General features: G+C 37.5%; 1 protein-coding gene across 1 annotated transcript in view; it reads left to right on the top strand.

Annotated features, from left to right (window-relative positions):
- The first annotated feature begins 20,259 nt into the window (after positions 1–20,259).
- ENAH (ENAH actin regulator) overlaps positions 20,260–23,541 on the top strand; it is a 54,353-nt gene continuing 51,071 nt past the window's right edge. The window contains exon 1 of the mRNA XM_069484609.1: positions 20,260–20,414. Within this exon, the coding sequence (XP_069340710.1) occupies positions 20,283–20,414 (132 nt within the window). The 5' untranslated portion in view covers positions 20,260–20,282. The remainder of the gene's footprint in view (positions 20,415–23,541) is intronic.

Here is a 23,541-nt window from a genome sequence, read left to right as displayed (position 1 = left end):
ACCTTTTAAATTGGGGATATGTTTGCTATCTTGATTGTGGTGATGGTATCACAGGTATATACATTGTCAAAACTTACCAAATTGTATATCTCAATAAAGCTATTAAAATGTATAAACTGTATTAAATGTTTGATAAACTATGTGTCTTAATCTGTTCTGCTGCTATAACAAAAATATCTTAGACTGAGCAATTTATAAACAACATTAGTGTACTGCTCACAGTTCTGGACATCCACAGTAAGCTACAACCAGCCTCCCGAAATGCTAGTATTACAGGTGTGAGCCACAACACCTGGCCTTTGCTCAGAATTGAATCATAAGTTGCTGGTAGCAGAATGTTTGAGTTCAAAATTAACTGTATATTATCTAACCATATTTTGGTAATGATAGAGACTTAAGATGCCTTCTGATTGTTCAGATGGCAATGTCAAACAAGATTTATCCATATTGTGTGTTGGAATGTAAATCCTAGTAACCTTTAGAAGCGTTGATAGTAAAATTTACTTAGCTGACTCATTCCTAACCTTCCTCTAGTGGGTGGGTGGGTGGGGGTGCATACATGGATCAACTATCTGACCACTTGTGATGATACTAATTAAGTCAAGATTTTAGACAAGAGATTAAATTAATTGCCTGCCTGTGACCACTGTCCACTTAGCACTGTGTGACTAAGATCCTTCTTATTATCTAAGTGAATACTTACTTAATACTACAGATGTAAGAACCTGCAGCGGGTACTGTTAATTTGGGTATATGGTGACCTTTATGCATCAGATAACGTGTCTCAGTCCTGAGCTAGGTTTTTAATAACCCCAGTCTCTATTTAGGCATGGCCTACAAGCTGTCAGTACTAGTAGAGTCATCTGTGGTATCTAGATGACCTGTCAGCCCAGAAGCGTAGCGTCACAAGGGCTTAGAGGCATATTTGCTTATTTGCTTACTTAGTTTGGTTGTTACTTTGTGAGTAGAACTTAAATTTACTTTCAGAAATGATGCCACAGTTGTCAGTGGACTATGTAAAGGAAAAATAAAAATCTCAGGATTTTACCCATGTATGGAGAGTGTTTACTGTATCCTGGCCAGAATTAAGTATTGTTACTACTTTTTTTAACGAGGCAGGATCTTGCTCTGTCACCCAGGCTGGAGTGCAGTGGTGCAATTATAGCTCATTGCAGCCTCAAAGTCCTGTGCTCAAGTGAAGCAACCCTTCTGCCTCAGCCTCCTGAGTATCAGTACTACAGGTGCATGCCACCATGCCCAGCTCATTTTAAAAATTTTTTGTAGAGACAGGGTCTTGCTATATTGCCCAGGCTGGTCTGGAACTCCTGGGCTTTAGTGATCCTCCTGCCTTGGCCTCCCAAAGTGCTGGGATTATAGTCGTGAGCTACTGCCCTGGCCCTTCTGTCTTTTTTTATTTAAAAAAAAAATTTTTTTTAATGAGTGTTTCTTTTAATAACATTCTTATTTCATGGATGCATACCTTTTTTTCCCCCTCTTTGAGGATACTATTAATAATGACATATATTTAAAAATTTTTTCTGTTCCCTGCATTGTCTGTTTTTTTTTTTTTTTTCCCTTCCCTTTGTTTCTGTTGCTACCTGATTTGGTTCCACCTGATTCAGTGCTCTTTGTTTCTTGGCATTCTTAAACTTTTCACTAGAAATTTCATCAGCATTTAATAGAAAGAGCTTATTTAAAATAGTACTATCATTTTTATTTCAAGACAAAGCATGTGTTTCCAGCTAACTGTAATTAGTCTTAAAATGATTTCTCGAATACATCTATTTAGTTGCTTTTGACTTTCTAATTATGTGGTAATATTAATACTTTAGGGCCGGGCGCGGTGGCTCACGCCTGTAATCCTAGCACTCTGGGAGGCCGAGGCGGGTGGATTGCTCGAGGTCAGGAGTTCAAGACCAGCCTGAGCAAGAGCGAGACCCTGTCTCTACTAAAAATAGAAAGAAATTATATGGACAACTAAAATATATATATACAAAAAATCAGCCGGGCATGGTGGCGCATGCCTGTAGTCCCAGCTACTGGGGAGGCTGAGGCAGTAGGATCGCTTAAGCCCAGGAGTCTGAGGTTGCTGTGAGCTAGACTGACGCCATGGCACTCACTCTAGCCCGGGCAACAGAGTGAGACTCTGTCTCAAAAAAAAAAAAAAAAACTTTAAAAATAGTACAGGATGTAATACACCATATTTAGGAGGGACTCCTACTGTAAGTCAGCATTAGTTTCAGTAGAAGTCGTAATGGTGGCCCATGTTTAGGACTGCGCTTGAGTTTTACTTGTACTTGGTTATGTTACAGTAACACACACACTCCCTCAATGTATCTTGATTTTTTTTGGTGAAGGTTAAAGCTTGCACATTACAAGTACTGTATGACCAGAAGGCTAGTTTTAACTGTTAGTTATTGCTTGGCTAAATACCAAGAAAATTGGTGAGGTTTTTTTTTTTTTTTTGGCAATAAAATTTAAAAGCTATTATAGAACTTGGTATCTAGTCTGTTTAAAAATTAGATTATAATGTATTCACTACTTTGTTGGCCATCACTAGGAGTACGTTTTGTGGTATAGCACAACTAAGTGTCTAAAAGGGCAGGTGTACGCTTTTGTTCTACATCTCTTTTATTTGTAATATTATCTTTTCAGGTAATAGATTATGCAATTTAGGACTTTTTTTGTTTTTTTTGAGATTTTAGCTTGGTAGTTCTTATTTTTATCTCAGATTAATAAATACCTCGATTGTTTTAGGTTCATGTTTTTGTCTTTCTGTCACGCAGATTTTCTTTCATAAGCCCTGTGAGAAATCCGCACCAGAGGCTGACATCATCCCTACTGTGTATAGAATGTTTAACCCTTCAGATCCCCGAACTGAATGTTTAATTGATGTTGACCAAAGTATGCTTGCATCATGTACTCTTGTACTCTTTTCTCTTGGGGCTTATTTATTTACTTTTATTTTCCGTCTCAATTTAGTCAAAGATCTTGGGGCTTATTTAAACAATGTGAATTACACTTATTTTCAAGTCCTGCTTTTCCCCCCACTTAAGAATATTTGTTGCTTTTGGGTGATATTTAGCTGAATAAAAGGAGGATTTCTACTGTTTAGTCTTGTACATACTGTTATTAATATAGTGCAGTGTTTTATGTTAACACTTGTACAATTTTTAAACATTGCTGTTTATTTCTAGTGGATAAGTCACTCAATACGTGGTTCCTCTTTGTTTACAAGCTGTCTAGCACGTATTTCCTCACCTACTCATTCCCCCCCTTTTATAATAAGCCCTCGTTTTTCCCCCTTAGCAGTGTTTGTTTGCCCATTCTCCTCAGCAAGTCATTGACATTCATTTTCTTTTTTTTTTTTTTTTTTTGAGACAGAGTCTCACTTTCTTGCCCGGGCTAGAGTGAGTGCCGTGGCGTCAGTCTAGCTCACAGCAACCTCAAACTCCTGGGCTCAAGCGATCCTACTGCCTCAGCCTCCCAAGTAGCTGGGACTACAGGCACGCGCCACCATGCCCGGCTAATTTTTTCTATATATATTTTAGTTGTCCATATAATTTCTTTCTATTTTTAGTAGAGACGGGGTCTCGCTCTTGCTCAGGCTGGTCTCGAACTCCTGACCTTGAGCGATCCACCCGCCTCGGCCTCCCAGAGTGCTAGGATTACAGGCGTGAGCCACCGCGCCCGGCCGACATTCATTTTCCAAAGTTAAAAGAAACAGTAATAACTTCACTGACCAAAAATGGTGAAAGAGACTGGACTTTAATTATGCTGGGAATACTCCCTAACAGAGTTACTTTCAAAATCAAAGTGATAAGGAATTTCGGTTTTATATTTGCCACTAAAAGTAGCCCAAGTTTCCAAGTTTAATTAGCGGAATAATGTGTTATTGTTTTACTCATAGTGTGTTACTGACTAAAGATTTTTTGGCATACGTACAAGCTTTTGCTTATTAGAAGTTTTGAACAGAGACTGTAGTACTCACAAAAAGTTTTATCTTGTATTAACATAGTTGAATAAATAAGGTTTAGATTGACCCCTCAAAATATGTCAAAGGCTGTCAGGTAGTATTTTTATTTATTTTATATAACACATTTATGATTGCACCATAATCTTTTTTCTTTATGATTCTAAGTGATCAACAGTTTTTATATTAACCACTTAAAACCATAGCCATATGGTACTTAAATTCGTGAAATTTTGTATAAATCAATTTCACTGTTACAATTTTGTGTATTAGTTGATGCTTTAATTTTTAAAACTTCACATTTGGTGAATACTAATGTTTTTCTTAATGTACTTTTTCACAGTCCTTCTGATTGATATTCCGTAAGTGTTGTCTTTGAAAATAAACATGACTCACAGCACTTAGGTAGCCAGAGCATTCCTGTAATGAATGCCTCTCTGTACATTTTGAGGCCGTGGTAGAATAAACATAGCAATTCCTTTCCTTTTTGAAACTGAAGCTTGATACTAGTGTTAAATTTAAAGATGAACAGAACGGCAATTTTGGAGAAACAGAAAAGCAAGGTTATATTTGCAGGTACACTTTTTTCCAACTTTCTCTAATTTAATTTCAAGTGTTAATGGACTATTAAAAATAATTTTATAGGAGCTGCAAATTATAGTATCTCAACTTTAGGAGTTATTCTTTTAATAATTTAGGAGCTTTTAAATACGTACCTTGGACTCTAGTAAAGATCCATATGTAGTTAAAAAAAAACTTTAGTACTTTAAAGAAGTTCCATGTGTAATTCTCATGTTTGTTTAATTATTTTTACTTAGGGAAAATGACTGTTTAAATGTTGAGTCTTCATATTTTGGGTGGTCAAGAACCACTAATCAAACAATCCATTTTTTTGCCATGATGTGTGTTGCCTTTCTGTCCTTTATTATGTTATTTAGTTCTTTATGTCATGGAAAGAGTTCTCACTTAGTTCTATTTGACCATTTGTTGTGCTCCTACCTCACTCTTACTATTGTGACTATACCTTATAGTATGTCTTACTATCTGGTTGTGCAAGTTTATTCTTTTTAAGGTTGATTTAGCTGTTGGCTAACGTTTATTTTAGCATAAACATTTTAGGCAAAATTTATTGAGTTTCTTAAGAATCCAACTGGAAATTTGAGATTGCATTACATTTATAGATTAATTTTGGTAGGGAAATGTTATCTAATATTTGCGGATTGTTTTGGTTCTTCTAGATGGATGATGTCATTGGCAACAGCAATAGTTTTATCTCTTCCTTTTCATATGTTATCATTTCTTACATTGTTGGCCAGAGTCACTGTGCTAGACAGCATGGTAATGTTTTTCTTTGACTTAAAGGAAATGTATCTGAGTTCTTCTATAGTATTTATTATCGATTTTTGGCATATAGGACTTTTACCAAATTAAGGAAACCCCCTTCTATTCCAGATTTGATTAGATTACCAAAATTGTTAAATAGGTGCTGATCTTTTCTAGTTTTTTCCGCTTCTATTTATATAACCGTATGCATTTTTTAGCCTTTAATATGCAGAATTTAAAAAATACACTGTTGTATTTGGTTAGTCAATATTTTATTTAGCCTATAACTTTATAGTGTTGTTATGCAGCTTTTGCTTTTTTTTAACTTTCTGAAACAGCTTGTATAAGATAGGAATAAACTGTTTCTTGAAAGCTTAGCACAGGGGTGGGGGAACCTTCGGCCTTAAGGACACATGTGGCTTTCTAGGTCCTTAAGTGTTCCTTAATTTTTATTGGTTTCCTTTTTAACCTAAGGATTATTGAATTAAGCTTTTTGGTTTTCAAACTTCGGTATTTTTAAAATGTTATTTTATTGATTTCTGATGTCATTGTATTATTATATTAGAACATAATCTGTAAGATAGACCCTTTGGACTTTAATGAGGCTTTCCTTATGCTTAATACATGGTTTAGTAATATAGATGTTTTAGGATTGCTAGGAAAAAAAATACTCTTTGTCCATTGGGATGTATTTCTTTGTATTTCAAAAGTACAATTTGAGCCTTCTAATTGTACTGTTCAGGACTTGATTTTTTTGTTTATATTTTGTCTGCTTGATCTATAAGCAGTTCTGAACAGAGTTGATTAAATTAAGAATAATTGTTGAGTTTTCTGACAATTCCATTGTTAGGTATATTTTGAGGCCTGTTTAGAGTGAATTTGTCTATGTTGGGTTGATCATAGTCTCTTGTCATTTTCATCAGTATAAAATCTCTTCTTTATATATCTTTAAATTCCTTTTAAGTTGCTTTTTGGGAAAAACTTCAAACCTTTAGGAAGTTTATAAGCATATCACAAAGAAAATTAATATATTCATCACATAGATAACAGCAATTATTAGTTTTTTTATATTGCTTTCTTACTCATTTTCTATATGTGTGTTTATTGCACCATTTGAAAGTTAGTTGCACATCACACTACCCCTAAATGTAAAGAACACTGCGCTCTCCTGTGTAATCACAATGTAGTTATACTCTGGAAATTTAACATTGATGCCATGGTACTATCATCTGATACACTGTCCATACCCAGATTTTCTTACATTTCCTGATAATATTTCCAATTGCTCTTCTTCCTGTAGCCTCCTTCCCCTCATTCAGGATCCCATCAGTTATATTTAATTTTCATGTCTCTTTAGTCTCCTTTCATCTAATCCAGAACAGTTCTCCCCTTTTTTTCTTTCTTGACATTGCCATTTTGAGGAGGCCGGGACAGTTCTGCAAAACATCCATTATTTTGGGTATATTTCATTGGTTCCGCATGAATGGATTCAGGCTAAACATTTTTGGGCAGGAATATTACACAATGATGTTGCTATCTGGAGGCCCATGATAGCAGTTTTCCAAATGTTGGGATGTTAGGTTTGATTATTTTGTTAAGGTCATGTCCACCAGATTTCTCCATTGTTAAGGCACCTTTTCTCTTTGTAATTAATAAGCGATCTGTAGAGTGATGCTTTGAGGCTGAATGAGTATCCAGCACTGTCTAACCCAGTGTTTTTAGCATGCGTTGAATTTTCTTTTGTGCTTGAATCAAATATTATAGTAGTTTAAAAGGACGATTTTCCATTTCTATTCCACTGTTAATTACCATTATGTTATAATTTTGCCTTACTTTCTATTTTACTGGGTATTAAAATTGCTTTTCCAGCTTTCTTTAGTCTTTTACATCTTTCCCATCCTTTTATTCTTCTTTGTTCCTCCTTTTTTGTCCTGCTTTCCACTGGATAGATGGCATTTTCTTCTGTTGGTTTAAAAGATATGTGTTCTTAGCCATTGCCATATGTGTATGTATGTTTATTTACTCCTGGTTTAAAAAAATTTACCAGTGTTTGTATCTTCTCTTCAATAAGACAAGTACCTTTGTACTTCCATGTTCTTGGATGAGGTCTCCTGTCACCTCATCCCCACAAGGATTTTTAGTTCTTATTATGGATGTGCTTTTTGTCTTTGCCTTTCTCTTTCACTCTCCCTGCACCTATCCCTCCCTCTGTCTCTCCTTCCCTTCCTTCAGTCTTTCCTTCTCACTTTTTTTTTTTTTGTTTTGTCTTTTTTTTTTTTTTTTAAGAGACAGGATCTCACTCTGTGGCCCAGGCTGGAGTGCAGTGGCGCAGTTATGGGTCACTGCAACTTCAAGCGCCTGGCTCACGTCATTCTCCTTCCTGCCTTAGCCTCCTAAGAAGCTGAGACTACAGGTGTGTGCCACCATGCCTGGCTAATTTTTCTATTTTTTGTACAGATGGGGCCTTGCAGTGTTGCCCTGGTTGGTCTCGAGTTCCTGGCCTCAAATAATCCTTTCGCCTCAGCCTACCAAAGTGCTGGGATTACAGGCATGAGCCTGGCCTTCTTTCCTTCTCACTTTCTTAACTCTTCCATTTACTTTTGTGTAGGGTCTTTCTCTTTTAAAAGACAGCAGGATATTATATATTTTATGTTCTCCTCCCAAGTGATTTGTAATTAAAAATTACGTTTTGATACTTACGTATGAAAGTATGAGAATCCTATTGTAAGTGGAACAGCTTAATTCTCTTAACTCTGCAACATGCATTAGGCATTGATGTATTAAACACTGTGTGAAGTGGCTCTCAGTCCAGCTGGGTGCTCTTAAGTAGATTTCTTCAGTTCTTTGCAGCTAGCTGCTAACTTATCTTTAGAAAGGAATGAAGGAGGAGGATTGAGGTAATATAGAAGCATAGATCTAAAAACAATATTCTAGCTTGGGCACCATAGTGAGACCTTGTCTCTTAAAAAAAAAAAAAAATTAGCCAGGCGTGGTGTTGTGCACTTACAGTCCCAGCTACTTGGGAGGCTGAGACAGGAGGATCACTTGAGCCCAGGAGTTTGAGGTTGCTGTGAGCCATGATGATGCCACCACACTCTAGCCTGGGGGACAGAGTGAGACCCTGTCTCAGAAAAAGAATATTAATAATTGTAAAAAAAAAAAAAAAAAAAAAACCATTAAGCAGAGGGAAACTCTTAAAATGCCACTGATTAAAAAGTAAAGATTTAAATAAAAAGTTAACCAGGTTGATTTCAGATCTAGATCTTAGCAGAATATGATCTTAGACTGTACCTTCAGTAGGTCTTACGCATTATCTATTACTATTTTGTTCCGTTTCAGTGTAGCAAAAGAAAAAAATATTTTTCTTGCCCAGATTCAATTGTGATGGCATGTTGGGTTTCATTCTCACATCTCTTTAGTGTCTTCTAATATAGGACAGTAACTCAGTCTTTTAACCTTGACATTTTTGATGAGTAAGGACTATTTATTTTGTGTACTATCCTCCACTTTGGGTTATATTTTGTTTCAGTATTAACCTTGTTCCCAGGCGCTACCATTATAAAACACAGAGTCTCTGTAGGCAATGATTTGTTTTGGGGCAGAATGGACACAACTAATAGGTTGCTCTGGGTGTATGTCCTCCTTGTAGGAAGGATGCTCGGTACTTGGCTGGAGAGCTTTCATTGTTTTAAAGAGTATAAATGAAAGAAGGGGAGAGATGGGAAGCAGATTTAGAAATCTCCTATCCTAGATCTCATCAGAATGACCAAGATGGCACAACTAACAACTGTGGCTGTTCAGCTTACTTAACATTGGTATCTCACTGGTCAGATGTTTCACTTTAATTTTCCTTTGAACATCTTGAAGAAAGGTTGCAGTCTTCATGAAGATGAAGCTGTGGGTGAGGAGTAGCCTATCCAACTTCAGGTTAACCACTCATTTTTAACCTTTTGTTGCCCAAGTTGTGCCAGTATCATATGATCATGATGTTTTTATTCTGTGGCTTTTGAAATGAGACTGCTATAAGATCAGGTTTTGAGACTGTATTCCTAGAACAAAGAAGTATTATAAAACTTCATAGAAACTGTTACGATGGATTTAGAGCTATCTATCTAACTATGTATGCTAAATCACTCTTTTCAGGCTAATAATTGGGGAAGGATATTTATAGTCATTTTGTTGTTGATGCTGCATAATTTAAGTGGTATTTGATGAGTATAAATAGTTGAACTTTTTAAAAAATGGTTTTTAAAGCTGCCCCTCCCCCCTTCCTCCTTAATCTGATGCTGTGTGGCTTCGCTGTGGCTATATGTGGTCCTCCTAGTTTTGTAATAAGACTTGTGTAATTTTGGGAACCAGGAAATTAAAGAGCAGAGAGGGCTAAACTCAACTTGAGCCCTTCTTATTATTTGCTGATTAAGCGCTGGTCTGACTGGTAGGAGGATTGCTCAGGTGGGTTTGCCTGGCAGCCTTACACTCAGTAAAATATGAGCCCCTGTTGTGGTTATCACTAAAGGGAGAAAAATATCTGAAAATTGGATTTTTCAATGAGGAGTACTATGTGGTGTACACAGCTGTCTGTCTCACTAGCAGTAGGACTTCCAGGATAGAGTACTAAAGGGTACCGTGAGCCTTTTGCAGCTAAGTAGCTTATGAGGTCAGTCAAGGAAAGACAAAATACGCCAGCTTCAGAAGATTCTTTCTCAGTAACAAAAGTTGTGGGAGGGCTTAGAATTATGTCAAGATACTGAGAAAACTATAGTTTCTAAATTTTTAGCCAAAAAGAGTGCCCTCTTTCAGAGTAGGGAAATAACAATAAGAATGCATAAGTATAGTTGCAGGCATTGCATATCGTGAGGAAAAAAAGAGGACACTTCTAAAATTAAAATATAGCCCATAAACATTTTTATTTTTTATGAATTGGATTACTCATCATTTCAAATGTTGCCTTCTGCTAAATTACTCCTTTAACATGAATTAACTGTATTTTGTTCAGTCATATTTCTAAATGTTAGATGAAACTCATGTAATGTTTTGAACTTTATATTTTTAGATATACTATAAAGATTACACAGCTGTTGCTTGGAGATGTATGTGAATTACTTTGAACAGTAAGATCATGATTTGGGTCCTGTGCCAGCTGATAGCTGCTTCAAGTTGAGAGAAGCTAACACATGAGAATAAAAATTCTTAAAGGGTATGAACATCGTACTTTAGAATGTTCTGAGACTGGGTAGTGCCTGCTGGATTTTAGGCACCTAACTGTCATGGCAAAGTGCATGTCATGATTAGGAGCCTAATTTTCTGTTGGAAAGCTGGGAGTATTTCCCCCTCATTTTGTTAGAATAAGTGTGACCAGCTACTCATTTCAATATATATATTTCATTAAATCAACTTTAGTTTCCACATTTCATTTGATTAAAATTTACTGGTTAGTGGAAATACTTAGTTTCTTTGCGCCATGGTTAATTTGGTAGTTTAAGGTTGAGTTGCTTCCAAGCTTAAGTAAAGTAGCTCTGACACCATGTGTTGAGTTTCTGTACACCTGTTTTTTCTCAGTTGTATCAATCCTCTATGTTTATTTAGAGCATATGTAGTCTCTAACCTTCATTGATTGTGCTTTTGGCAAAGCTGTCTATATAAAGTGTTTTGTGCTTATAACAAAGATGTCTATAAGGTAAGATAAATTTTCCTGTTGATGTGAAATACAAAATTGCATATTATTTCCAAGGTGATCTCTAAGAAATGAAAATTTAAAAAGATTAAAATAGGTTGGTCTGCGTGCAGTGGTGTTTACAGCTAATTGATCACAACCAGTTACAGATTCCTTTGTCCTGCTCCACTCCCGCTGCTTCACTTGACCAGCCTAAAAAAAAGACTAAAATGGGGGTTGTCCATGGTTCATGTTGAACATTGTGATTCATTTGCTTTATTTGACATTCAGCAAATATGTGAATATTCTTCAAGTATTAATACTGTAGATAGAGGTGATGCAGTTCTCTACCCTGGGAAGTGTAACACAGTGAAGATCCTGCTGCTATAGGAGTATCTTTGGAGTTCTGCGGCCTTGGAGACCTTCCTGAGGCTGGTTTGGGAAGAGGGCAGTATGAGAAGACCACTTGGATGTGAACTGGGAGATGACGACTGACCAGTAACAATTAAGGTGGTGGAGGAAAGGAGGAAGGATTTTCTTATTCCACACTGAGGAATAGCGGGATTAAAGGAATGGCGAGAAGAGAGACTGTTGCTCCAATGGGAACAACAGGATTTAGTAGACCGTTGTAGTGATGTCATTGCATTGAAATCCTAGGAGCTGAAACTTTGTGCATTGTTTGAAGATGTCCTCACTCAAATTAGAAATGAAACAGATTAAAAAGAGAATTTTTGTTGCTGAAACCCTGTATCTTACAGGTGTACTCTCACGTCAATTTGGTCATTTCTTCAGCAGGTTTCAGCAGGCAGTCTTCTCTGCAAGCAATCATTGATTGGTTTTTTTTTTTTTTTTTTTTTTTGAGACAGAGTCTCGCTTTGTTGCCTGGGCTAGAGTGAGTGCCGTGGCGTCAGCCTAGCTCACAGCAACCTCAAACTCCTGGGCTCAAGCAATCCTCCTGCCTCAGCCTCCCCAGTAGCTGGGACTACAGGCATGCACCACCATGCCCGGCTAATATTTTTAGTTGGCCAGATAATTTCTTTCTATTTTTAGTAGAGACGGGGTCTCGCTCGTGCTCGGGCTGGTCTCAAACCCCTGACCTTGAGCAATCCTCCCTCCTCGGCCTCCCAGAGTGCTAGGATTATAGGTGTGAGCCACCGCGCCCGGCCCATTGATTGTTAATAACTGCACTTTGTTGACGTTATCAGAAAAGCACAGCTTTAAGGCCTTCTCTTATTCAGCTTGAAAAAAAGTAATAATTACTATTCCACCTTGTTTGAACATTTTGCAGAAGCACAGGACAAGAAATTCCAAAATCTCTGAATGTCATACAGTTTGTATTTGGCTGAAGACGAATGATAAAAGTGGGCCGCCGTTTTTCAGATTACGGCCAGTAATTTTCTTTGATTATGCTATGCTATAATTACTTTCGGAACACACTGCCAAAGTGTGTGAACAAAACATCATATGCTAGTGATTCCTAAGTCACTCTTAGCTTTCATCATGTTTATTCTGTTGCAAGTGACAATCACATGACCACTGACTTTGCACTCCCTGTGTATTCTTCCACCTCCTAAGCTTGCCTAAAGTGTTGGTATTTGCCTTAAAATTCAGGCTTCCTCTCGTTGCACCTGTAGCACTCTTTGGTACCTCTGTATTCTCGTATTGGGGTACATGTACTCCCTGCAGGGGCGGGCTGCAGTGTGCTCGCATACGGAGCAGAACGTAAGATAAATGACAGTTGTCATGTAAGTACCTGGAGATCAGTTTTACTGGAAGATTTTGGGGGCAGACGTCATATTAAAATACGCTGTGTAATGGAGTGAATTCATTGAAAATATGAAACTTTTAAGAAATTTGTTTGCTGCAGATTCTTCAGGGCTCCTTGACTTCTTTAGCATATATGGGCAGAAGGTCTATGATGTACCATCTCATAAAATCTTCAAGTAATTTTGTCTGGAATTTTTGTTACATGGTAATCATCATAGCTAGTCTAATCCCTGGAACTAATGTATGTCGAACCTCATTTGATTTAGTGAATTTGTTCCAGGGGTGATGTGTTATGCTGAGGGGCTGAATTCCTGGTCTTTATGGAGGAACTATATGTGGAGAAGGAGGAGAGAAATATGTTTTCCCAGCTGTAGTGGACAGACTGCTTTTCAGGATAAGAGTTTCACAACTTATGAAGTAGTTTTGTGCAGGAGTTGGCAGCTGATGAATGTTGAATGTATCTGCCAAACTATAAATATCTGGTCTGGAACCGTGAATGTCCAAGAAATGTTCTTGGAAAATTAAGGGTTTCCTTAGGGATAATAGGAAAACCAGGCTTTCCTCAAGTGTTTCTATTTAAGCACGAGAAACATCAGTTGTTAATTGATTTGGTTTGACAGAGTAGCTAATGTACCTGAATATTATATTCATTTATATTTTATTTCAAGTTGACTTGAAATAAATTCAAATATTAAAAAATAACAAAAAACAATTTCTTAGGACTTGAAGAGTCCGTAAACCTTAAGTCACATGTGGTAGCAGTTAAATTGAAACAGGAAGTTAGAATTGTGTATCCGTCCCATAGAGAAGTGCAGAGCAACAGCCATTTGCATCGTACTCATCTACTCTTGGCATTTCAGGGCCATCATGAATTCCCAGATTCACAAATAACCACTGTAGCCCATAATATCCACCATAAAAAATGGGCACGCAAGGGTGAGTAGAAATGCAGAAAGTCTCACTGGGATGCGGATTAGAGGAAGTGGACCGGCCTCACGCACTGGATAGAGAAGCTGGTCAAGCTTACTCCCCACATACCAGACCAGCAGAATGGAAAGTTCAGATTCTTACCTTGGTCAAAATGTGGTTTGAGACATGTGATGGCTCTTTGGGTTTGTTTGTCAACAAACATGTCAGATGGTAAGGGTACACTGTGGTTGTACTCACTTGTGGTTCTGGAGCTCCGTTTATTTGTTATCTCCCTTTGCCCACATACTGTTGCTGCTGGTAATAACAATAATGGCTAACATCATGGAGTGCCCAGCGTGTGCCAGGGACTTGAAGTGCTTTATGTACATGGTTTGATTCGCACAACAGTGCCATGTAGTACTACTGTTAATATCCTGCTTCAGAAATCAGGAAACTGAGGCTTACAGAGGTTAAATGAAAACTTGTTTAAGGTTACACAGCTATGAAACGGCAGAGCTGGGACTGACATTCACTTAGGTTAAACTCTACGTTCTCTGCTCTTAATCTGTGCTCTGGTGCTTCTAAAAAGAACCACTCTGGGGTCTGTAGAATTTAGTACTGATGTTAAAAATCTCAGAAAAATTTGAAGCCTTGTTGAATTACAGGCTGTGTGAGAAAAAAAACATACAGTCCATGCATCAGTGATTCTGATAACGCATATGTGCTTAGCAATAGTTTTATAATGAAAACTGAGATCACCATTGTCCTCTGGGCTTAACTAAAAAAGTGACTTGTTTACATGAATAAATTGTCTTTAACAGTTTACCTGAAAATAAGATCAGGGAAGTCAATCTATTTTGTAAAAGGGCCTAATTAAAATGTTCTTAACTAGATTCTCCTATGCAGAAATAGAATGTTTTCCCTCCTTCCTTCCTTCCCTCCCCTTCTTCTTCCTTTCCCCCTTTCCCTTCCCCCTTTGCCTTCCCCTTACTTTTCCCTTTCCCCCTTCCTTCCCCTTCCCTTCCCCTCCCCTCCCCTCCCCTTCTCCTTTCCTTTCCTTCCCCTTCCCCTCATTTCCTTCCTTTTCCCCTTCCCTTTCCCCTTTCCTTCCCCTTCCTTTCCATGGGGTCTTGCTCTGTGGCCCAGGCTGGACCACAGTGTTGTCATCATAGCTCACTGTAGCATTGAACTCCTGGGCTCAAGCCATCCTCCCTCTTCAGCCTCCCCAGTAGCTGGGACCACAGGCACACGCCACCATGCCTGGCTTAAAACATTGTATTTTCTAGGCAATATTAAGATGCTTATATTATAGTTTCCCAGGAAGTGCTGACTATGGGGCTTATAGCAGGAGAAGCTGGAGGTAGGAAGGCTGTTTTGGAGGCTGTTGTAGTAATTCAGGGAAGAAATAATGCATTAATGTCATGGCAGTGGGACAGAGTAGAAGAGGTATTAGTAGAGGCATTTGGGTGGTGGCATTGACAGGGCTGGTGACTGATGTAGGGGTGGTGGCAAAGGAATAGTCTAGGCTAGCACTCTGGTTTCTAGCTGGGGCCGGGCAGTAGGGTTGTGGTATTCTTCATCTGGCAAAGGAAATAGGGAGAGAGGAGCAGATAGGGTAAGGGAGGAAAATAGGTTGTATTCTGAGCTGTGTGTAATATCTAGGTGGAAATACATAATAGGCAGTTGTTTATGTGCGTTTGAAGCTCAGGAGAGAAGGATGGACTGTAAATACCCTTGTGGCACTTTTTCACAGGTATTAGTTGAAACAGTGAGGGTGGACTGTGTGTTTAAGCCTTGATTGGGGGGGTGTATGTGTTTTGCGTGATAGAGGGAGGGATTAGTCACCACGTTCCCTACCAAACTTCGATTATTTCCATCTACACATTGTGCCTCAACCCATTTGACGTAAAATTTTTAGAATTCTTATTTGAGTGAATATGGAGGAATAAAACATGCCAGTCTTTTTCCCTTTTATTAATGAAAATATGGAAATATGCTGTATTACGTAATTTTTATTATAGCTATAAAGTTTGTGCATAATTAGTTCTTTTATAGAGCAAGCTGCATAGAAGTGAACATGTGGTTAATTTCCCCTCAACATTTTATAGCAAAAAGTTTCAAAAATACAGAGCAGTTGAAAGAATTTTTCGATTAACATATGTATACTTAATCTAGGGTCTATCATTAACATTTTACTGTACTTTCTTTGTCCCATATTTCTCTTTCCATCCTTCTGTGTATACAATCATTCCTTTGTATTGGTGGGTTCCCCACCCGAGGATAGAAAATATCTATGAAAAAATTAAAATAACACACTAATAAAAATAATACAAATAAACATATAAATAACTACATAGCATTTACACTGTATTAGGTATTATAAATAATCTACAGATTTAAAGTATACAGGAGGATGTGTGTAGGTTATATACAAATACTACGTCATTTTATGTTAGGGTCTTACTTGAGCATCCAAGGAATTCAGTATCTGTGGGGGTTCTGCAACCAATTCCCTGCGGATACTGAGGGATGACTACTTTATCTATTTGTTTATTCAGTTGCATTTCAAAAAAGTAAGTTATAGTCATCAGCACACTTGTTTTCTAATTATGTCAGTATGTATATCATTAACTAGGATTCTATAATGCTTATAATTTTTTTCCCTTTGTGGTGAATATATATGTAGTGCAACGCACAGATCATTGGGTGAGTTTTGACAATTGTAAACGTGTAACCCAAACTCCTTTCAAGATACAGAACATTCTGGGGGTGATGGCAAAATTCACTGAAGCCACTTCCCATGTTGTTCGTTGCTTTAACAACCACTGCTCCCACCACAGACAATGCTGTTCTGATTTATTTCCAGTGTAGTCCTAGCTGTATTCATTAGTTATATTATAGCCTGTAGTCCTAGCACTTTGAGAGGCTGAGAGGGGAAGATTGCTTGAGCCCAGGAGTTTGAGGTTGAAGTGAACGATGATGATATACTGCACTGTAGCCCAGGTAACAGAGTGAGACCCCGTCTCCAAGAAAAGAAAAAAAACCCTCTAATGTAGTATTGTAATTTTAAGATGTTGGGATGTTTATGGTATTTATTAAATAAATAAATAGCTGCACTAGAGTTCACCGAGTCTGCTGACCTTTCACGTTTTCTACAATTATACTGGATTCAGGTTATAGTGCAAATATGTCCAATTGTGGGAAAATCAGAGACAAGAAAGTAGCCAGTAGTCTAAAGGTAAGATTTCTGCTAACTTTGTCTAAAACTCAGCTGTGAAATGGTGCTTTCTTATGCTATACTTAAAAAAAAAATTATCACTTCACCCTATACCAAGTATTTGATTCAGCAGAAATTTAGTGAACTCGTAGGTGTAGATTCTGGATAGTAGCCCCTTGTCGGATGTATTTTTAATTTAATTCCCATTTATTTATTTTTTTGTTGCTATATTTGCCTTTGGGACCCTAGTCATAAATTCTTTGCCTAGGCTGATGTTTAGAAGAGTTTCTCCTGTGGTTTCTTTGATAATTTTTTATTGTTTCAGGTCTTACATTTAGGTCTTTAATCCATCTTGAGTTAATTTTTGTATAGGATGAGAGTTAGGGATACTGTTTCATTCTTCTGCATGCAGCTGTCCAGTTTTCCCAGCACCATTTGTTGAATATGGTGTCCTTTTCCCAGAGTATGTTTTTCTCCGCTTTGTCAAAAATCAGTTGGTCATAGTTACATGGTTTTATTTCTGGGTTCTCTATTCTGTTTCATTGGTCTATGTCTCTACGTTTGTACCAGTACCATGCTGTTTTAGTTACGAGAGCCTTTAGGTATAATTTATAGTCAAGTAATGTGATGCTTCCAGATTTGTCCTTTCTGCTGAAGATTGTGTTGGTTATTTGGGCACTTTTTTGGTTCCATATAAAGTTTAGGATTATTTTTTCAAGATCTGTGAAAAGTGATGTTGGTATTTTGTTGGGAATTGCATTGAATCTGTAAATTACTTTAGTCAGCGTGGACATTTTAACAATGTTGATTTTCCAATCCATGACCATGGGATGTTTTTCCATTTGTTTATCTATGATTTCTTTCATCAGTGTTTTTGTAGTTCTGCTTATAGAAATCTTGCATCTCCTTGCTTAAGTGTATTCCTGGGTATTTTGTTTTCTTTGCAGCTATTTTAAACGGTATTGCATTCTTGATTTGGCTCTCAGGTTGACTGTTGTTATTACTATATAGAAATGCTACTGATTTGTGTACATTGATTTTTGTAACCTGAGACTTTGCTGAATTTATTTATCAATGCTGGGAGTCTTTTGGTAGAGTCTTCAGGGTTTTCTAAATACAAGATCATATTGTCATCAAACAAGGATAAATTTGACCTTCTCTTTCCCAGTTTGGATACCCTTTTTATCTTTCTCTTGCCTGATCGCTCTGGCTAGGACTTCCTGTATTATGTTTAACAGAAATTTCTTATATATATATTTTTTTAACTTTTTTTTGAGGCACAGAGTGACCTAGTTTACACAATGGGATATTGCTGTAGCTTATATCCCATTGGGGCTTCTTAAAGAGACATGGGTCCAAAATATTAATTTTTGAAAGTGGGAAAATACTATTCTGTATTAATCTACAGATTTGTTTATTGAATTATTTACATTTAGTAGTACATGTTTCTTGAATTGTAAGCTGTAAGAGGCATTTTGCTTTAGCTTGTTTCATGTAATCTTTGTGTAGAGTTATATAAATGTCGTCACTTAACAAATATTCCTGTTGTGAATGATGAAGAGGTTTCAACTGCTGTACTGACAAATGCCCTTTAATTAATCTCTTACCAATAATTCAAGCTTTAGTTACTGAACTGTTTTTATTCCTAGAAATAGTCTACCAAAAAATTTCAGTGTGGCATAAAAATTTAGACAGTACCATTGGGTTTGCTACACAAATATTGTTACAAGTTTTTGTAAAATTTTTCTAATGAAAAATGATAAACAATTATAACCTCACTGTTCTGAAGCAATTTTGTTACTCAGTGTTGTGACCTCTTTAGGTCTCCCATGATCTTTTGTCATCAAGTCACAGGACAAGAATAAAACACATACTGCGTCCTGTAAAACTGCATTCGTTATCTGTCCTAGATGGGCCGAGAGATGGGGCAGAAGCATGAGTAAGAGGAGAGAGTGTGAGGATGACTGTTTGTGTCTGAGAATCTGGGGAAGAATCTACGTGATTTATTGTTTAAAATCTTTGAAACTGGTAAAAAATGAGCAGTGCTTTTGTTAAGGATGGGGTTGTTTGGGCTACTTAGGAGGATCTCCATTAACTACTGCTGCAGCATCAGGCTTGTCTACGTGGAGGTTATTTTTAGCATTGAATTGTTATACCTGTTTTTTTTTTTTTTTTTCTGTTGCTCACTTTGGTATTTGAGTTTTTTAAAAAAATGAAACACGACATGAAATAAGGCAAAATTCAAATCAAGTTTTCCAGCAGCATTATAGAATATTCAAAAGATGAACCTATTGCTTAATCTGAAATTAGATTTATTTGTGTATCTCGGGCTTACTTGGTAACAAATAATTGAAGTAGATGAAGCTAAGATTTAAAGATCCTATCATAGAATTGGTCTTTTCTTTTTAATATTTATCAGTGGAGGTTAGAATTTAAAATCGAATAAGATCTTTAGAAATCAACTCATTTCACTTTTTCTTTTCTCTCCCTTTTCCTTTTCTCTTTCCCCTTTTCTCCTTTTCTCTTTTCTCCTTTCCTTTCCTTTCCTTTCCTTTCCTCGCTCTGTCACGCTGGAGCGCCGTGGCAGGGTCATAGCTCATTGTAACCTTTAACTCCTGGGCTCAAGCAAACCTTCCTGCCTCAGCCTCCTTAGTAGCTAAGCTAGGACTACAGGTGTGGGCTACTATAGCTGGCTAATTTCAAATTTTTTTTTTTTTAAGAGATGGGGTCTTGCTATGTTGTGCGCAGGCTGTTCTTGAACTCATGGACCCAAGTGATCCTCCCCTCCCTCCTCCAAAAGTGCTGTGATAACAGGCTTGAGCCACCACACCTGGTCCACTTTTCCATTTTTAAATGAAGAAATTTGAGGGATAGGACGTTCTGTTGCCCAAGGCAAATCAAGGATTCGGTCACATTGCTGCCCGTTGATTGTTAGTGGCCACTCCATGTCTCAAGGGACAGAGAGTACTTATCAGAATTTGTTCTAGGCCTTGAAGCAAGCCTGATGATAAAAATAATTGTGTCAGTAAAGGAGTAATGACAGACAGGTCACCAATATAATAAACATGTACACAATCAAACAAATGTTGACTAATTTATACTTGTAATTGGATTCAGTTGAATGAATGAATTAGATACTCAGATTTAGGAGAAAACATTTATTGTGTTGCTTGTCCAAGTGCTCTTTGTGCATCCTGATCTCCTCCTTTTGGTTTCTTCTTATACTTCAATTTTTAGTTTATCTTCTGCATGAGAGTCTACCCATAAAGACAGAAAGCCTCTGTCTTGTTCACTTTGTTTCGCACCCAGCAGCAGCACTCATTGTTGACTGACAGGTTTATATGGCTATGTGGGACACTTAACCATATTTCAAATATCTCAAGTTTGAATATTTTATTTTTTACAGTGAGCAGAGTATCTGTCAGGCGAGAGCTGCCGTGATGGTTTATGATGATGCCAATAAGAAGTGGGTGCCAGCTGGTGGCTCAACTGGGTTCAGCAGAGTTCATATATACCACCACACCGGCAACAACACGTTCCGAGTGGTGGGCAGGAAGATTCAGGACCATCAGGTAAGGGTTCATTAAAATTCTTACGTAAGGTGATCTAGTATGACGAAAGGACTTGGTACATTCACTAGGATAAAGTAGTGCTTTAAAACTCTAATCAAAATAGTTGTGCTGGGAAACACTGAAGGGTTTGCCTCCGCACTCTTTCTGCCTTTTATGAGGCCTCAATTTAGTTGAAGATTTAGGACTAATTGTACAAAAACATAACTATGAGTTTTTCCTATGAATCTTCATTAGATCTTATGGCCTTCCAACGAGCTAGTTTTTGGAATCTAAAGTAAATTTAAGACAAACAAAAATGAAATAACTACTTACGTAGCAGATTGTATGTTTATGGAATTTATTTCCTGCCAAAGGTGTAGGGGATGGGGCTGGAGGAAGGAGTTGAAAGTGTCACTAGTTTCAGAAAATATTGTTAAATTCATATGTGAGAGGAAAATGGTAGATGTTGAGGTTGCTGGGATAGTTAAGCTTTTGCAGTTCGTGTCGGGAATGACAACTAAGCTTTTACTAATTCCCTGGTCTGGATTTCCTAGAAGGTTAGCTGGATTATCTGATAACTTGATTTCTTGGGCCTTAACAGATCAGGAGCAGCAGACAGAGGAAAAGAGTAGATTGACAAAAGACTTTCAGAAAAAGTGTTTACCAGAGGTGTTAAAATCATTCTACACATGCAGGAAAAATGGATACAGTATTGTTGGATGGCAGTCTGGCCCCCCTGCCCCGCCGATTAGCACTTGGAACTTGGAAAATGTTCCGTTCCCTCCTGGCCTGTGTGGTTTCTGTTGAGAAGTCCATTGCCCAACAGACTGAAGCTCTTTTATATATTACTTGCTTTTCTCTTGCTGCTTTTAGGATTCTCTCTTTGTCCTTGACTTTTGAGAGTTTGATTATTGTATGCTTTGGGGTAGTCCCATTGGGGTCAGTTCTGTTTGGTGTTCTCTGACCTTCCTGTATTTTGACATTTAACTGTTACTCAAGTTTTAGAAATTTTTCTGTTATAATTTCTTTGAATAAGCTCTCTACCCCTTATTCTTGCTTAGTTCCCTCGTGAACACTAATAATTCTTAGGTTTAGTCTTTTGAGGTAATTTTCTATGTTTTAAAGGTAATCTTCATTCCATTCTTTTTCCTTTTTCCTCTCTGTATTTTCAAATAGCCTGTCTTTGAGCTCACTGATTCTTTTTTCTGCTTGATCCATTCTGCTGTTGAGAGCCTCTAATGAATTTTTGGTTCAGTTCCAAGATTTGATTGTTTTTTTTTTTTTACCATTTCAACCTCTTTGTTAAATTTCTCTGATATATTTTTGAATTGCTTTTCTGTGTTATCTTGGAGATCGCTGTATTTCTTTCAAGCTGCTATTTTGATTTCTTGGTCAAAGAGTTCACATATCGCCGTCTGGTTAGGGTCAGTCAGCAGTTCCTTGCTTTGTTTGAGGAGGTTATGGTTCCCTGTTGGATAGTGTTTCTTGTGGATGTACATGTATGCCTTAGCATTGAACGATTAGGTATTTATTCCAGTCTTCTCAGCCTGGCCCGTTTTAGTTTTAATTGTGTATTTTTGTCTAAAGATTGTTTGTAATTTACTTGTTGATTTTCTTTTTTTCCTGCTAGGTCACTGCCTCCTTTTCGGTACTAGATGATGCCTTAAGCTCAGGTTTGGCTCAGTTGTAGTAACCTATCAGAGTGTCACCTGTCCCAGTGGGGATATCCCAGTGCTATGGGAAGGCTCGCTAGGGGTTTGTGCTCCATTGACCAGTGGAACGAACCTCCTAGAACAAACATGGTGCTGCTGAACAGCCATTCTGATTTGGCATCTCTTTTGGCTGAGTTACAGAACAGAGTTTGAAGGGCCGGGGATGATGGTTTCCCCACTTTTTGTCTCTGGTGGTCCTCACGGATATTTGTCCCTTCAGCCTTCCTGTGAGTTGAGGCAGGGACAGGTCTCCTAAGATGGTGGGGCAGCTGGGTGTCCTTCCTGAGCTCACCTTTTCCAGCGTAGAAGCCACGAGTCTGGGGAAAATTTTCCATGAGCTTGGTGCTGGGCAGATGGGGGGCAGGGGGGTGTTGTGGATATGGAAGTTCAATTCTCTTACCGTCTGCTCAGTTTTTTCAGTTCTCTGTGGCTCCAAGAACTGTCTCATTGTCGTATGTCAGTTCTGGAGTATTGCTGGTAATGATTTTGTCATTGTGTATTTGTTTTTGGTTTGTGGAGAGGGAGGAGTGCAGCCAGCTTGCTTCTGTGCTGCCATTTTGGAAACAGAAGCGGAAAGGTTTGATTCATGAATCGCAGTGGGAGACTTTAACTCACTTCTCTTAGTAACTGATGGAATAAGTAGTCAGAAGAAAAATTAATAAAAATACAGAAGATTTGAATAATACAGTTATCACACTTAACCTAATTGGCATATGTATACATACCTTACAAATAGACATGTCACAATTTCAAAATTAAATATTTGCTTGGGCATAAAGCAAGTATCAACATATTTCAAAGGGTTGAAATCATACAGAGTGTGTTTTCTGGCCACAGCAGAATTAATCTGGAAATGAGAAAGATAATGGAGAAATCCCATAAGTTTAGAAGTTAAGATATATATTTTTAAATAGCCAATGGGTCAAAGAAGGAATCATAATGAATTTAGAAATATTAGTTTAGCTGAACGATGGTGAACATGTTACATATCAACACTGATACCTTTTGTCATTGATAGAATGCAACTAAAATTGTGCTTTAGGTGAAATTTAGAGACTAAAATGTTTATATTGGAAAAGAAGTATTGACGACTTTTCAGCCAACCTAAGCATTCACCTCAAGAAATTAAAGAATAGGCAATGAAAGCCAAATAAATTAGGAGAGTAATGATAAAGAGCTGACATTAATGCAGTAGAAAGGAAACACTAAGGAGATTTATTCTAAAGTCCCTTGGAGGAACAGCTTGAGAAAAAAGAGAGAAGGTATAAATAATTATCAGGAAGGATAGGATATCACTACAGATCCTACAGACATAAGATGGTTAAGGAGATGTTTTGAGCCACTTTATACCAGTAATTTTGAAAATTTAGATCAAATGTACAAATTCCTAGGAAAACACAACTTGCCAGAACTGGTGAGAAAAAATAGAAAATCTG

The sequence above is a fragment of the Eulemur rufifrons genome, chromosome 11 (assembly GCF_041146395.1).
Source record: "Eulemur rufifrons isolate Redbay chromosome 11, OSU_ERuf_1, whole genome shotgun sequence".
NCBI lineage: Eukaryota > Metazoa > Chordata > Mammalia > Primates > Lemuridae > Eulemur > Eulemur rufifrons.
This window is presented reverse-complemented; position numbering and strand designations above follow the sequence as displayed.